The following is a 13,076-nucleotide window of genomic DNA, read 5'->3' on the forward strand; positions in this document are numbered from 1 at the left end:
CTGTCCAAAATAAGACAAAAATTTTGCCTTAATAAGATTTAAAAAATACTTTGTGTGTTTCCTAGTTGTACAAAACGGCCTTCGGTGTTTCTTATTTCTATCATTTTCCCTAACTCAAAGAGGTAACAACACGGAGAAATGATAATTCTTGAAGGAGAATACTGACGTAGAGTGACCAGGCATGGGCATCTCTAGATGTTCTTTCACCGTAAGCTAAAACCCAGGTCACGGATGACATATTTAGCAAAAGCTACCATCTGAATAGAACCAACACTACTTCAGCAGTCATGATACAGATGAGAAAAAAAGTCATAAAAATTATGCCAAAGGCTTTGTTTTAAACCATGAAATAGATGTCAGGTGGATGTCTCCCAGCAGAGGACAAGAGGAACTCTGGAGGCCTCATATTGTAATATTCAAGAAGATGCCAACAATGGGTTGAGTTGAAGATTCAAGAGAGAAACTCAAATTCATCATTTAACCGTTTCAGCTGGACAGCAACTCTTTAGGTTTAAAATAAACTAATGAAATCCCTGAGGACAAATATCACTATGATATGCACAAAAACAGTACATTAATGCAACAAAATGATCTATATGGTCAGTTCAATGCACTGAACCAAATTCAATATAATCATATTTTACAACTGGGACTTGATTACATTTAGACCTTCTAGTGAGGTAAGAAAAGGAGATGAAGGAAAGAATGAGAAGGCAACCTTCATACAACTTTTGGAAAAATGACTCTCCATCTACAAATCTCCTCCATTCCTTATGTGCAGGAAAAACTAAAATTATACTAATCCTCACATTTCTAGTAATAAGTTTGAAACTGCAGCTATTATTGGCTTAGACTCTGACCCCTTTAGAAAAAAAATACCGTGAAGCATTACTATAAGGAGTAAACGCTGTGAAAATTTCTAGCTAAAAGAAGAAAAAAGTTGCTTTTGTACTCAATTTGAACAATGCACTTTAATCTGATTATTTACCAAAAGAAAAATAAACATTTCAAACTCAACTGCAAAAATCAGAAGCAATTTTTTAAAGCGGATATATTTAAATATTACCATTTTCTCTCAGGAAATATTTCTCAAAAGGACCTTATGAAAAATAAATATCCTAACGTATGTGGAAATGCACACACATGGCCTCAGCAGTGGGATTAGAAGCTTTTCCTGAGCTTATCTGAATAGCGACAGCAATACATTTTTCCCTTTGCTGGTAAGCACCTCAGCACTTTCTTTCTCGACCTCATTCTCTGAGTAGCCTGCACACCTTCCTCTGATTTTGGAGGGCTGAATTTAAGGACTTAGAGTTACTGACAAATATTATTTTAAGTCTCATTTTTTTGCCATACGCTAAACATATGATTTCTGATTTCAGCATTAGGGAACAAGTATGAAATGTAGTGAGAAAGAAAAAGGAGAACAATAGAGATATTTTTTCTTTCCTCATTAGCTGGTATAAATGAACTATCTCCATTTTCCTCTCTTAAAATGTTTTCCTTTGACAACTGCCCTTCCCCTACTCGGTCTTCTTAAGAGAAAATATCATAAGGTATTTCTAGAGAGAGTTACTATTTGTTAGGCTTCACACATAAAGCTGATTGTGAGATGAGAAATGAAGACAGCTCCCTTTGAGTACATACGAACTAGAAGGCAGGAGCTGCTGAATACAAATACGGTTTTTTGCCTTTTTCTATTTGATTTAGAATGGATACAAGCGGCCTTTAGGACTGATTCATGGAAGGTCAGGCAGAGTCTCCCTGGATGCCTGGAAAATTGTTTCTGTGTTTCCAGGACCAAAGCCTAGGCGCCTCATCTGTGAAATGGGAACAGCGTCTCCAGCATTACAGAGCTATTGTGGGGATTGAAATGATGCCCCTAAAACACTTAACCCAAATGGCTGGCACAAACAGGCATTCAACAAACACTAGCTATTATTGGTTATCAGTTTGATGACATTCTGGATTTTTGTGTGTGTGGGGTTGTTGTTATAAATTACCTAAATCAGTCTAAATGTGGAAAAAAAAGAACATGTTATTAATTTCAGCAGACATTGATTTAGGATTTTCTAGGTGCAAAGCAAGGTGTTAGCAGTTGTGGGGCATCAAGGTGACATAAGACCCAGTACCTGCCTTCAATCCATCAGACTTATTGACTAAGTGGGGTGTTTCTAAACCTCCTAGTTCCTCAAATAGGTGGTTCTGAGATTCCAAACAATTCCCTTCATCTATGTGGGCCCCAATCTCTTCTGAAAAGAGTATGTGTTCAACTCTGAGGTGGAAACGAACAACAGCAGAACTTGTCACTCAGGCTGTGGTTTAGAAACATCACCCAGTAACTTTACTTGAAGCTTAAACTGAGACAGTTCAGATTTTTGGCTAAATTTGCGGGAGGCATTTCTTTTTACTATCACAAAGTTATTCCTCTTAAGTGAAACTTTCATTTTTCTATAATTATGGAAAGAACAGGGTGACCATTGCTAAATTTATGCAATGGAATTAATTTATTTTACCTTTTTCATGACAAACTATCAAAATCAAGTTGATGGAATAATAAAACATATTTAAATGTATTTTTAAAAATCTTGTCATTGCAAATATCTGGTAGGAGCTGATCCATTAGGTCTGCTGAACATGCTTTGGGATAAGGGCTCTCGTTCTAGGCTATTTTTACTCCCATATGGCTTATCTTGGGAGTGCTCAGCATATTGTAGGCACTCAATGAGCAGTAGCCAACTTTATAATCAATTAACTAGACTGGCTTATTTTTAAATTGTCTACAACTTTCTGAAAACAAAACCTCCTCATCTCAATTTAATAAAGACTTACTGAGCATGGCAACATGGCAAGGCATCAGAATTCCAACTGTAACAAACTGATACCTCCAAAGGGTTCTAGCATTGCTGATCCAAAATATATTTGCCACGAGATTATTTAGCCAAAGAAGGACTTAGAATAGGCAATAAATGATACGTGGGGCACCATAACTATTGCTAAAAGTGACTCTAAATTCGTACCTAGTAAGTTTGGGCGGAGTGGTTGTTCAAGCATTAGTATTCTGTAAGGAATGGACAAGCAGGCTAACATTAGATAACACAAGTCACAGTTATTTTTGGGAGTGAGGAAATGTTGGTGCCCTTTTGTCAATACCCATTTAATGAGGGAGACTATAATAAAGGAAAGTTTTAGATAAATATCATTAATTTTAGTGGGCAGAAAAAATAAATGCTGAACTATTTATTTCTACAGGTTATACTAACTATTCTGGAAATTTTTAAGACCAGATTGAATACTTGATTTTCCACAATAAGGACAGAGAGCATCTCAGTGATTCTCTTTTAACAACAGTGTAGCTCTCTGCACTCAATCGATATTTGGCCATATCTATTCCCAACTGGCAGTCAGTCTGGTTTGTGTATTCCCCCATTTTATTATATCTTTACTAATCACTATTTAGTGGAGGACAAAGAGGCAGTACAATATTTGAAATGAGAGTGATATTACAGCATTTGACCACCAGTGCAGCTTTTCATATATACAGCCATAAAGTTGAAAAATATTATTCTCAAAATAAACCAAATTACATATCATAAAATTGCTTACCAGTTCACTGAACCATTCACACACTTTCCAAACTGCTTATTAACTTTAAAAAAGTTATTCCCTTTTGTTTGATGTGTCTGCCAGAAGTTGACATAGGGAGCTGCCGTAAACATTTCCAATGACTTCCCCCATTGAACGGAAAGTCATTAAGTCTCAAGTTTCTGGCACTTTGTCCTAACCAGAGCATAACTGTGTGAGGTGCCTCTTTCTCATGGCCAAGTAGCACTTTGATATCAGCTCTTCCCACATGAGGTGGGTCCTCAGAGGATCCACCTCAGACCTAATCACTCCTGAGGATCACCTGGGCGCCCCATACAGCCCTATAGCCACCTCTGTTTCTGCCTTGGTCTGCCCAGCAGTTGCCTTTGACTCCAGTGTCACCTCTTCCAAACAATATCATTAGATGACTCAATGTTTCAATAAAAATAGAATTTATAGGTACCGGCCAGTATCAATGCAGTTCAATATTTTAACAACCAGTACAACTATGTTGGGTATTTACCAGTTGAACATCAGCCTTTCCAGACATTCTGCTGATAAAGAACAGAGAAAAACCAAACATTGGACCCTAAACACTAGTAAACAGAGATTAACACATACTTCTGAAAACCTTAGAAATGAGACCTAATCCAGCACAGGAGAACCACAGACATGAACGCAGAGAATGAGAGAGGCTTTGTACAAAGTCATCAGGAGCAAAGTTGCATCTCCTCCTCCCATTCCAGCTCTTTACTCAGGCCATGAGGACTCTAATTGGCTTTAAGAGGAATGCTTTGAACCAGAATCTGTCGGCTGCCTTTCTAAGCAGAGCAGGTGGAGTGGGGAAAGAAGGTAGATAATCCAGAAAGCTAACAAACAGCAAGAAATTGGTGGGATTCTTTCTCTTTTATCTGATGCTGTGTCTGCTGACAAGAGAAAACCAAAAGCGTAGAACTTTCTAGATAAGGACCCCAACATCCTTTAGATTGCCAACATGAGCATCATTCTTTTTGTTGCCAGCGTCCTATTTACATTAAATATCCACCACTTTCAAAAACAATCCCATACATCATGCAGACTCCAAAGGCAATGTTTGTGCTGCTGGTCCTAAAGTTGCTTAAGGAAAAAAGCAGTTTCTGTTGCCCTAGATAGGCAGCACTTTAGGCTGCAGTTTGAGAAATTAAATGTTCACGGCCTTTGGCGCTTCCAGTTCCATTTGGAAAAGGACACAGACCTGGCATTTGGAAAGCATTTGCTCTCCATTAAACTTACCGAACCTTGACAAACCAGAAGGGCCAAGAATTAGTCTGCCACTGGCCAAGGCTGGGCTTTCCAAAACTGATAACAGCAATGAAAACAATAGCACTGCCATTTATAATCTTCAATGGGATTCTGTCAAATTTTAACCCAAAAGGATCTCACAATCTGAAAAGAATCTCAAGCTTTGTTTTATAGGAAAAGAAGAAAATGTTTGAGCACACTCTCTTTTTCTGCTGCTTCATGCTCAGAATTGCCCTTTTAGCCATAGAACAAAATGTGAGTATGTCTCCACCTCACCTTCACTTTGTGCTAGGGGGAGTTTACTAAGGTGACCTTCAAGGACTGGGGAAGACATAGGAGGAGGAGTGAGTGGTCACTAGGTCAGAAGTGTTCCACCAGCCAAATGTCAAGTTCCCTAAACTGTTAACAAAGTGAAGTTAACACCAGCCCAGTCCCTTTGGCCCTGACAGCATCTAACCTGCACTCATTAGCACAAACCACAAAATTTAGTAGGGCAGGAATTTTCCCATTCTTTGGCCTAAGATACAACTAAAGTCACGATGCACAAAACATTTGATCTGCTTTACTAATGTATGGCATCATCTGGTTTGTATGATTCCCTATTTGGAAACAGAAAATGGGACTTAAGATAGCTTGGAAACCAAGAATAGGATTCTTCATTTCTAGCCCTGTATTTTCACTACTAATTGACACAGCCCACACTGGATTACAATAAAAATCATAACTGATTTGTTAAGTGTCAAAATTTCACTCTCCATCTCCAACATTTATAACATTAAGTACATTTACAAACAGCTCTTTAAGTGAATCAACCCCCACTATAAAGCTTGCAAAACAAGATAAACAATGAGTCTCTACTATGGGCAAGGAATGAAGGCAGGCTGGTGAGGTGAAGTGAAAGTCAGATATATTCTAACCCTGACTAAGCCTTTCAACTGCTAATACTAATCAGGGTTACTCAAGAATTTTCTAAGCATGAGGTTAATGCATTCTCTCTGTGTTCTGTATTTCAAGATGGGAGACAGAGTAGGAGAGAAACAGTCAAGAGGAGGTAGATGAAGGGAAAAAGGTGAACAATCACACACTAAATAATAATTTAATATACACTTAAAAAAGCAGACTAATCCTACCTCAGAGACGCCAATTCTGCAAGCAAGGCTGCCAATCATGTACCCCAGTCATCACAAATAATATCCTTGGAGTGGAAATCCCAGCTGTATACATTTTACTTTCCCTACAAAATGCTTCATTTTTTCCAAACATTTTCCTTCTTCCATGTGGTTGCCCAGACCAATTCGTGTGCTTACTGGCATGTTATGAAACATGGAAACAATTAGAAACCACATTCTAGGGCACTAGAATGACTTGCTACAGAATCAATGAACTACGCAAAACTTGAGAGGATTTGGCAATAAAGATGGAAACTGTGGGAAAAAACCCACTAACAGTATTTCAGATTACATAGTACATTCTACAACAGCTTTAAACTGATCTGTGTGTTTCAGGCAGAACTCGTGCTTTCCCTTCAAAATCTCCAGCTTCTATCATTGCTTTTGTTTTTGTTTTTGTTTTGAGATGGAGTTTCACCTCTTGTTGCCCAGGCTGGAGTACAATGGTGCAATCTTGGCCCACCACAACCTCTGCCTCCCAGGTTCAAGTGATTCTCCTGCCTCCGCCTCCTGAGTAGCTGGGATTACAGGCGTGTGCCACTACACCTGGCCAATTTTGTATTGTTAGTAGAGATAGGGTTTCTCCATGTTGGTCAGGCTGGTCTCGAACTCCTGACCTCAGGTGATCTGCCCACCTTGGCCTCCCAAAATGCTGAGATTACAGGCGTGAGCCACCACACCTGGCCCATTTTTTTTTTATTTCTTTATATACCCTAATGAAACTCATATGAAATATTTAACTTATACTTTTCCTTCAGGGTTGATAGCTGAACGTATACACCAGGCAAAGAGTCTTCTCAGTTAAGTTTGGAATTCTTTAAAGGCCACATTTGAAGGGAAGTAATTGCATTTGAAAATCAAAGAACTCATGTTTTCAAATAATCAACTTCAGTCCTAAGTCATACTTCACACTTACAAGGGTTTCTTTAGCCACGCAAACACTAAGAATGATCAGTTCTCAAAACAGATGCTAGTGAAACTTCTAACACCTGCTAAGGAACCCAGAAGCCTTTTGTCTCAGTGAGCTGTTCTAACTCACTAAAGGTATTAATACAAGCGCTGTTGGTTAACCTCAGACCTGAGCGACAACTTAAGAGTGAGCCAGCCGGTCATGGGCTGGCTCAAGCCTGCAATCCAAACACTTTGTGGGGGCCAAGGTGGAAGGACTGCTTCAGGCCAGGAGTTTGAGACCAGCCTGGGCAAAAAAGTGAGACTCTGTTTCTACAAAATTTAAAAATTAGCTGGGGGGTGGTGCTGTGCACCTGTAGTCCCTGCTGTTCAGGCAGGATTGCCTGAGCCCAGAAATTTTAGATTACAGTGAACTATGACCACACCACTGCTCTGCAGGCTGGACAACAGAGTAAGACTCTGTCTCTAAAAGAAAAACAAAAACGAGTGAACCAGGCTACGGCAAAACAGAAAGCCTGAAAAGAGAGATGGGCTCTAAGGCAGGAGAATTCCGTAGTACCATAAAATAACCAAAAAAGGGGAGAGGGAATGTAAAACTGAACAATAAGGAAACGTATCTTCAGTGGCACTTATCACTAAATGGAACCCATGTCTATATCACTTATGATTTTCCTGTTGTATTATAGTCAATGTAGCAGCCAGAATGTTCTATTTTGGTCTGTTCCCTGGCTGATCTCTATTCTGGAGATCCTGTCCTGGGGGAAAGCAAGTAGAAAAGAATCCCATGGTCTGAGCTCCACTCTCCTCTTGACTAAAATGCATGGGTGTGCCACACTGGGAAACGTGGGCACAATTAACCATGTTCAGGGACATGGAGAGGTCGGTCAGGATTCATCGTCAACCATAGGGAAATAAACTCTTTTCATTTGGGAACAAGGAGTGAATTATTTGGAGGCTATCTTTTGGGGAAACTGAAGTTGTCACTGTAAAGCCTCCAACTTCTTTACCAAACAATACCACTCGAGACTCACCGAGCCACCTTGCCACGTCCTTTATCTCAGTCAATACCCGCAGTAACCCTTCCACATAATCCAAAAAAGGAAAAATGAGAATTTGAGGAGTCAAGTAAACTTGCTCATTGTCACACAGCTAGTAGGGGCTAGAGTTGGTATTTGAACTCAGATATCTGACTGCAAAGTGCCCTACTTGGAACTGTCCCGTAGCTGTTCTCTCTCATGGTGGTATCCCCATGCAGTCTTGTGTAATATCAGGCTATCTTCTCGTCTCTTTCCTTTTCTCCTCTCTTCCCCGCTGCAAATCTATGGTCAGTGGCAGTCTGGCATACTTCTAATTCACAGAAGCATTTACAACACGCACACATATTTTCTTCATGTACCATGAGAATGAATATTATTTTAAGAATCTGAGCCTTAATCTAAATAATGACATTTCAAGCTTCAGCTCTTGGAGAGGTAATTTGTTTATACTACCTGGACTACCTCCCTTTATGAGGAAGACTGGTGCCACTTCCCTTCATAGGGCCAGGCTAGTTCCAGTGTCTGCTTTGAAGTTGGCTGCTGGGAATTGAAAATTCACTGAGTCCCAAGGTCAGACCACAGAACCCACCACGTTCCTAAAGTCTGGAGCTATAGATTTCACTAACCACTCACCCCTATTCATAACATTGTTTTTATAGTGAAAGCCAACTCCAGCTCTTGTTTGGGAATCCAGGAATGCCTTCTCCTTTCTTCCCGCTACTTTAGGTAAAAGAGCAACTGGATAGGGAAAGGGTGAGATGGGAATGATGGGAGGGAGGAAGATGGAAGAGCAGATGAAATAATATGAGGCTCCAGGGCTTTGTCAAATCTCTCCAGGACATGTGGTCATTTAGTCCCAAGTGTTCTAGACTGGAGAACAAAGGACTTTTGGGCCTTGGGGGCCAGGGCTCATGTGTATTGTCAGAATGATGGTGGCTGAGACTCCCCAACTGCCTATTGGCTTATGCAGGTCATCACAAATCTGGGTACAGGCTGAACCACCACAGAATAAAAATCACAAGACAGCATTTTAATTGGCCTCCTTAGGCCATTTAACAATGGAGAAAGCTAACTTGTAAGAGCAAAGAGTAATTAATGAAGGGAGCAAACAGAGGTTCATTTAGTAACTTCCAAATAAGTTCCTCTGGCTGAGGGGGGTTGGGGGAGAAGGTAGCCTGCAACAGAAAGATAAACCGTAGGTATTTAAGTCACAATGCCTTCCGCCAAGAACTGCTCATTACCATCAGATGTTGCAATGGCAGTGGGGCCAGTTAGAACTAACTTTATTATTAGAAGCAATTAGGGAGAAAAGGGGCAGAATTTCATTTGGTTATTTCAAAACAAGTTTCTGTGCACGGTTTAATGAAGGCCTGCAGTGTCAAGATAAAATGTGTGTTTTACTGAAAACAGCTTTTGCAAATGACGGCTTGTTACTAGCAGTTATCTCCAGGCAGAACAGACTGGGTAGGGTGGATTTACATGCATGCCGTAATGTAATAGTTCAGCTGTCTCAGCTTCACAGAAGTGTCAACAGGCAGTATGGCTTGATGGTGAAGCACGTGTGTTCTGGAGCCAGACTGTCTGTCTTCAATTCCTATCCCTGACCTTGGTAGCTGAATGACCTTGGGCAAAGCTTCTGTAATGTTCTGGGCCCAGAACTGGAGGTCACAGTAGTGTTTCTTGTAAAGGGCTGTTTTGAAATATCAATGCACCTAATATGTTAGACATTATTATAGTTATGAACTATTATATCCAAGATCACTTGGAAGGGGAGTTGTTTTTAAAGAAACTATTTGCTATATAGGAGTTACCTTAAGTAAAAATCGGTAACAAATCCATTTACATCTTTTGAATTGGGTTTGCATGTAAAGTATGGCAGATATTTGTCTTCAGTGTCATTTTTATCTTAGTTCTCATTTTAGACAATATTTCAACATCTCTATACAATTCAGATGTTTTGAAAAGATCTAATTGCTTTTTAGTTTTGCTAAACCAACCATTTATCACTGCTTTTGATTTCCCACCTTTGAGGTTACAGTTGTGGCTTTTTAATATGTTTCTGTCTGAGCTTTTCCCTTATAAATCTCTTGGGCAGCTTTTAAATTGTCCCTCATATACACGCCTAGGCTTAGGGAAACTGCCATGTGTTGAGCTTAGAAGAACATTTACAGAACCTCAACTCTCACACAGCAAATGGGGAATCAGGCTTTCTTCCTTCTAAATATCCTTTTTGAGACTACTATAACCACAGTAAAAGAGGCCTCTCACTTGCGGTTTCAAATTCTGTCTTGAATTTCTCCATTCTTCAATGAAAGTATCTGCTGTCTTCAATGAAGTTTCAGAGATCCCATCATTAATTTCTCAAGGTTAAAGGTTGATTTTCTTCAGATGCTACAATATGTACACATGTACTCAGGAATATGGTATACTGCTTACCCATTATTTTTTAGTCCTTCAAACCAACAGCATTTAACTAATGTGCCATGCACCATAATATTGGACCCATATGATGAATAAAACTCTTTTCTTGGACCTTACCAAGCAATGACTCCATTATTAAAATCTACTCATTTTGGAGAAGTTTAAACTAGCAAAACGCCCTCTATGCAATTATGTGTTTTCTCAGCCATGTATTCAGCCACATCATTTTTCCAGCTGCCCTGACTTAATTTATACTAATGTGAATACTTTAAGCAAGAGCCTCTTTCAGAGAACTTAAGTCTTACGCTGCAGATTATAATAAGAAAAAAAAAGTTGAAAATAGTGGAGGTACATATTGGTGGGATTCTCCCCAAAGCCCATAGGTTCTTGTCCAATGGTGTTTTTGAAAGAGGTTCAAGCTAATATTTATTTTCTCTAACCAAGTTGTCTATTCCCGTGAATATTCCTTTTTTTTTTTTCCACTTTTTAGCAACCACACACATCATAACATGGGAGAATTTCTTTTGTGAAAAGACCCAGAGGAGTTTTAAAGAATGGTTTAATTAGAGTTGTTGATGCCCATTCATAATTAGTATCTGTTAGAAAGGTAAGCCTTAGGGAAAGGTTAGATTCTGAACAGAATAAAATATGCAACATAGGGACTCTGAGGGAAAATTTTTAAAAGGAAAGAGGTGGATACTTATTCTTACCCTTGATCTTTCTTCTAGTTTTGTCATCATGACAACTGTGGCACTCCGTTGTTCCCATATCATTCTCCAAAAGTCCCCAAATGTTTCGGGGAGAGATCCCTGTGTTGCAATATAGGCATTTTGTTTCCTATAGCCATCTATGTAGTTGGCATTCACATAGTCACTTCCTGGGATCCCTGGAAAACAAGGAGTGTTATTCAACCAGGTGAGCACATCACAAGAGGAAATAGCCTGGGACATGACCTAATGGCAGTGCTATCTTCCTGTTCCACCTCACACTAGAGAAGTCACAATACATTGAAGGTCGGGTTTGAAGCAAGATTAAAAACAGGTCCTATTAGAAGTATCATGTTAAAAAAATGTATGCAAAAAAGTGTCAGGTCTTTTCAACCAACCAAGAAAAGAATGCCTTTTCTTTCACTGGTTGTTGGTTTTCTCTGTTGCACTGACAAAAAAAATTAGTTTGCAAAGAACAATAAACAATCTGGTAACGTTCCTCACCCATGTGCTTCCTACGCAAAAACTAGATAAAAGAATGCCTGAGTCTGAAAATACAAAATAGAGTGGAACACACCATAATAATGAAAAATTCTTTGTAGATTTAGTTAACAGGAAATTCATATATAAACTCATTTAATATTTACAACAACTCTGCAGTAAGTCCTGTTATGAGTCCTGTCAGGAGAAAACTGAGGTGCAAAGAAGTTAAAGAAGCTTGAGCAAGTTGCTCAAGTTGATGGAATCAGGTTTAATCATAGGCTACTCGTATGTGTCTTGACCTCTGTAAAGTATTGCTTCTCATTTTAAACTCATGATTTATTGTAAGCAGCACATGAACTTCTTGGATTAGAACAGCTGCCTCCTAACTGGATGTCCAACTTCTAGTTTTGTCCTCTGCAGTTTGTTCTCCATCTAACATGAGAGCAGTTTTAAGAAATTTATTTCAGACACTGTAACTTCTTCAAACCCAACAATGGCTTCCCCTTATACTTCAAATAAAATCCAAACTCTGAACATCACTTACAAAGCTCTGCAACTTCCCAAACTCATCTCATTCCACTCACCTCCTTGCCTTTAATACTCTAGACATTGGTCTGCTTCAATTATTAGAAAACATTTATTACCCTCCTTAGCTAAATCCACATTCTAGAATATACTCTGTCTCCTTCCCATCATAAAACGCCCAGCCTCCATCCCAGAAGGCCTGCCCTGGAGTACCCTGAGACATCAGAACTCCCTTGACAGCCCTTTATACTACTGATTAAGGTTATAATTATATATTTACTTGTTTGTTAAGTTGCTTATTGCCTATTTTGACCATGTCTCTTTTATTCACCTTTGCTACCCTAGTGACAAAAGAGTAAATAATTTTCCCCAGTTCCAACATGTAATCAGTAGCAGAGATGTAATTTAATGTAGATATTGTGATTTAAAGCCTAGTTTTCCATCAGCACATGCCTTTAAGAGAGATAGAGGCAAATTTGAGCTTCTTCCAAGAAGAGTAGCCACAGTGATTAAGGGAATGAAAGCTACTCCATATGAGAAAGAATGTATATTATAGCCTAGCAAAGGAAATAGTAGGAATTGGGATGACAGTTGCCTGTGAGAAGAAGAGAGGTTTAGATTTACTCTGTTGAGTTCCAAGTTTTAAATTCTGAAAGATGTAACTACAGAAACATGAATTTCATCTCGAATACAATAAAGCATTTTCAAATGGTCAGAAACAAAAAGGGAGTTAAGTTTCCTCGGAAGCTCATGAGTTGGCTATCTGTAGGCGGGGGGAGCAAGCGCTTTATAGGAATGTCAGCATGATATGGGAGGTACACTAGAACTTGTGCATGATCCCTTCTACCCTAGGAAATATGAGTCTTGGAATTATGGGGTAACCATTTTTTTTCTTTATAATGAAACATATGTTCCCAAGCTAAAATTGTTATATTTCACTGATTGCCACTTGCAATGAC

The 13,076-nt window shown here is 39.1% G+C and overlaps 1 protein-coding gene across 37 annotated transcripts in view; it reads right to left on the bottom strand.

Annotated features, from left to right (window-relative positions):
* The window catches only part of PTPRD (protein tyrosine phosphatase receptor type D), a 2,318,035-nt gene that overhangs the window by 64,336 nt on the left and 2,240,623 nt on the right, over positions 1-13,076 (bottom strand). For all 37 annotated transcript variants that reach the window (XM_030814138.1, XM_030813761.1, XM_030813755.1 and 34 more), the window contains one exon: positions 11,113-11,288. In XM_030814138.1, the coding sequence (XP_030669998.1) occupies positions 11,113-11,288 (176 nt within the window). The remainder of the gene's footprint in view (positions 1-11,112; positions 11,289-13,076) is intronic.

The sequence above is a fragment of the Nomascus leucogenys genome, chromosome 1a (genome assembly GCF_006542625.1).
Source record: "Nomascus leucogenys isolate Asia chromosome 1a, Asia_NLE_v1, whole genome shotgun sequence".
Taxonomy (NCBI): Eukaryota; Metazoa; Chordata; class Mammalia; order Primates; family Hylobatidae; genus Nomascus; species Nomascus leucogenys.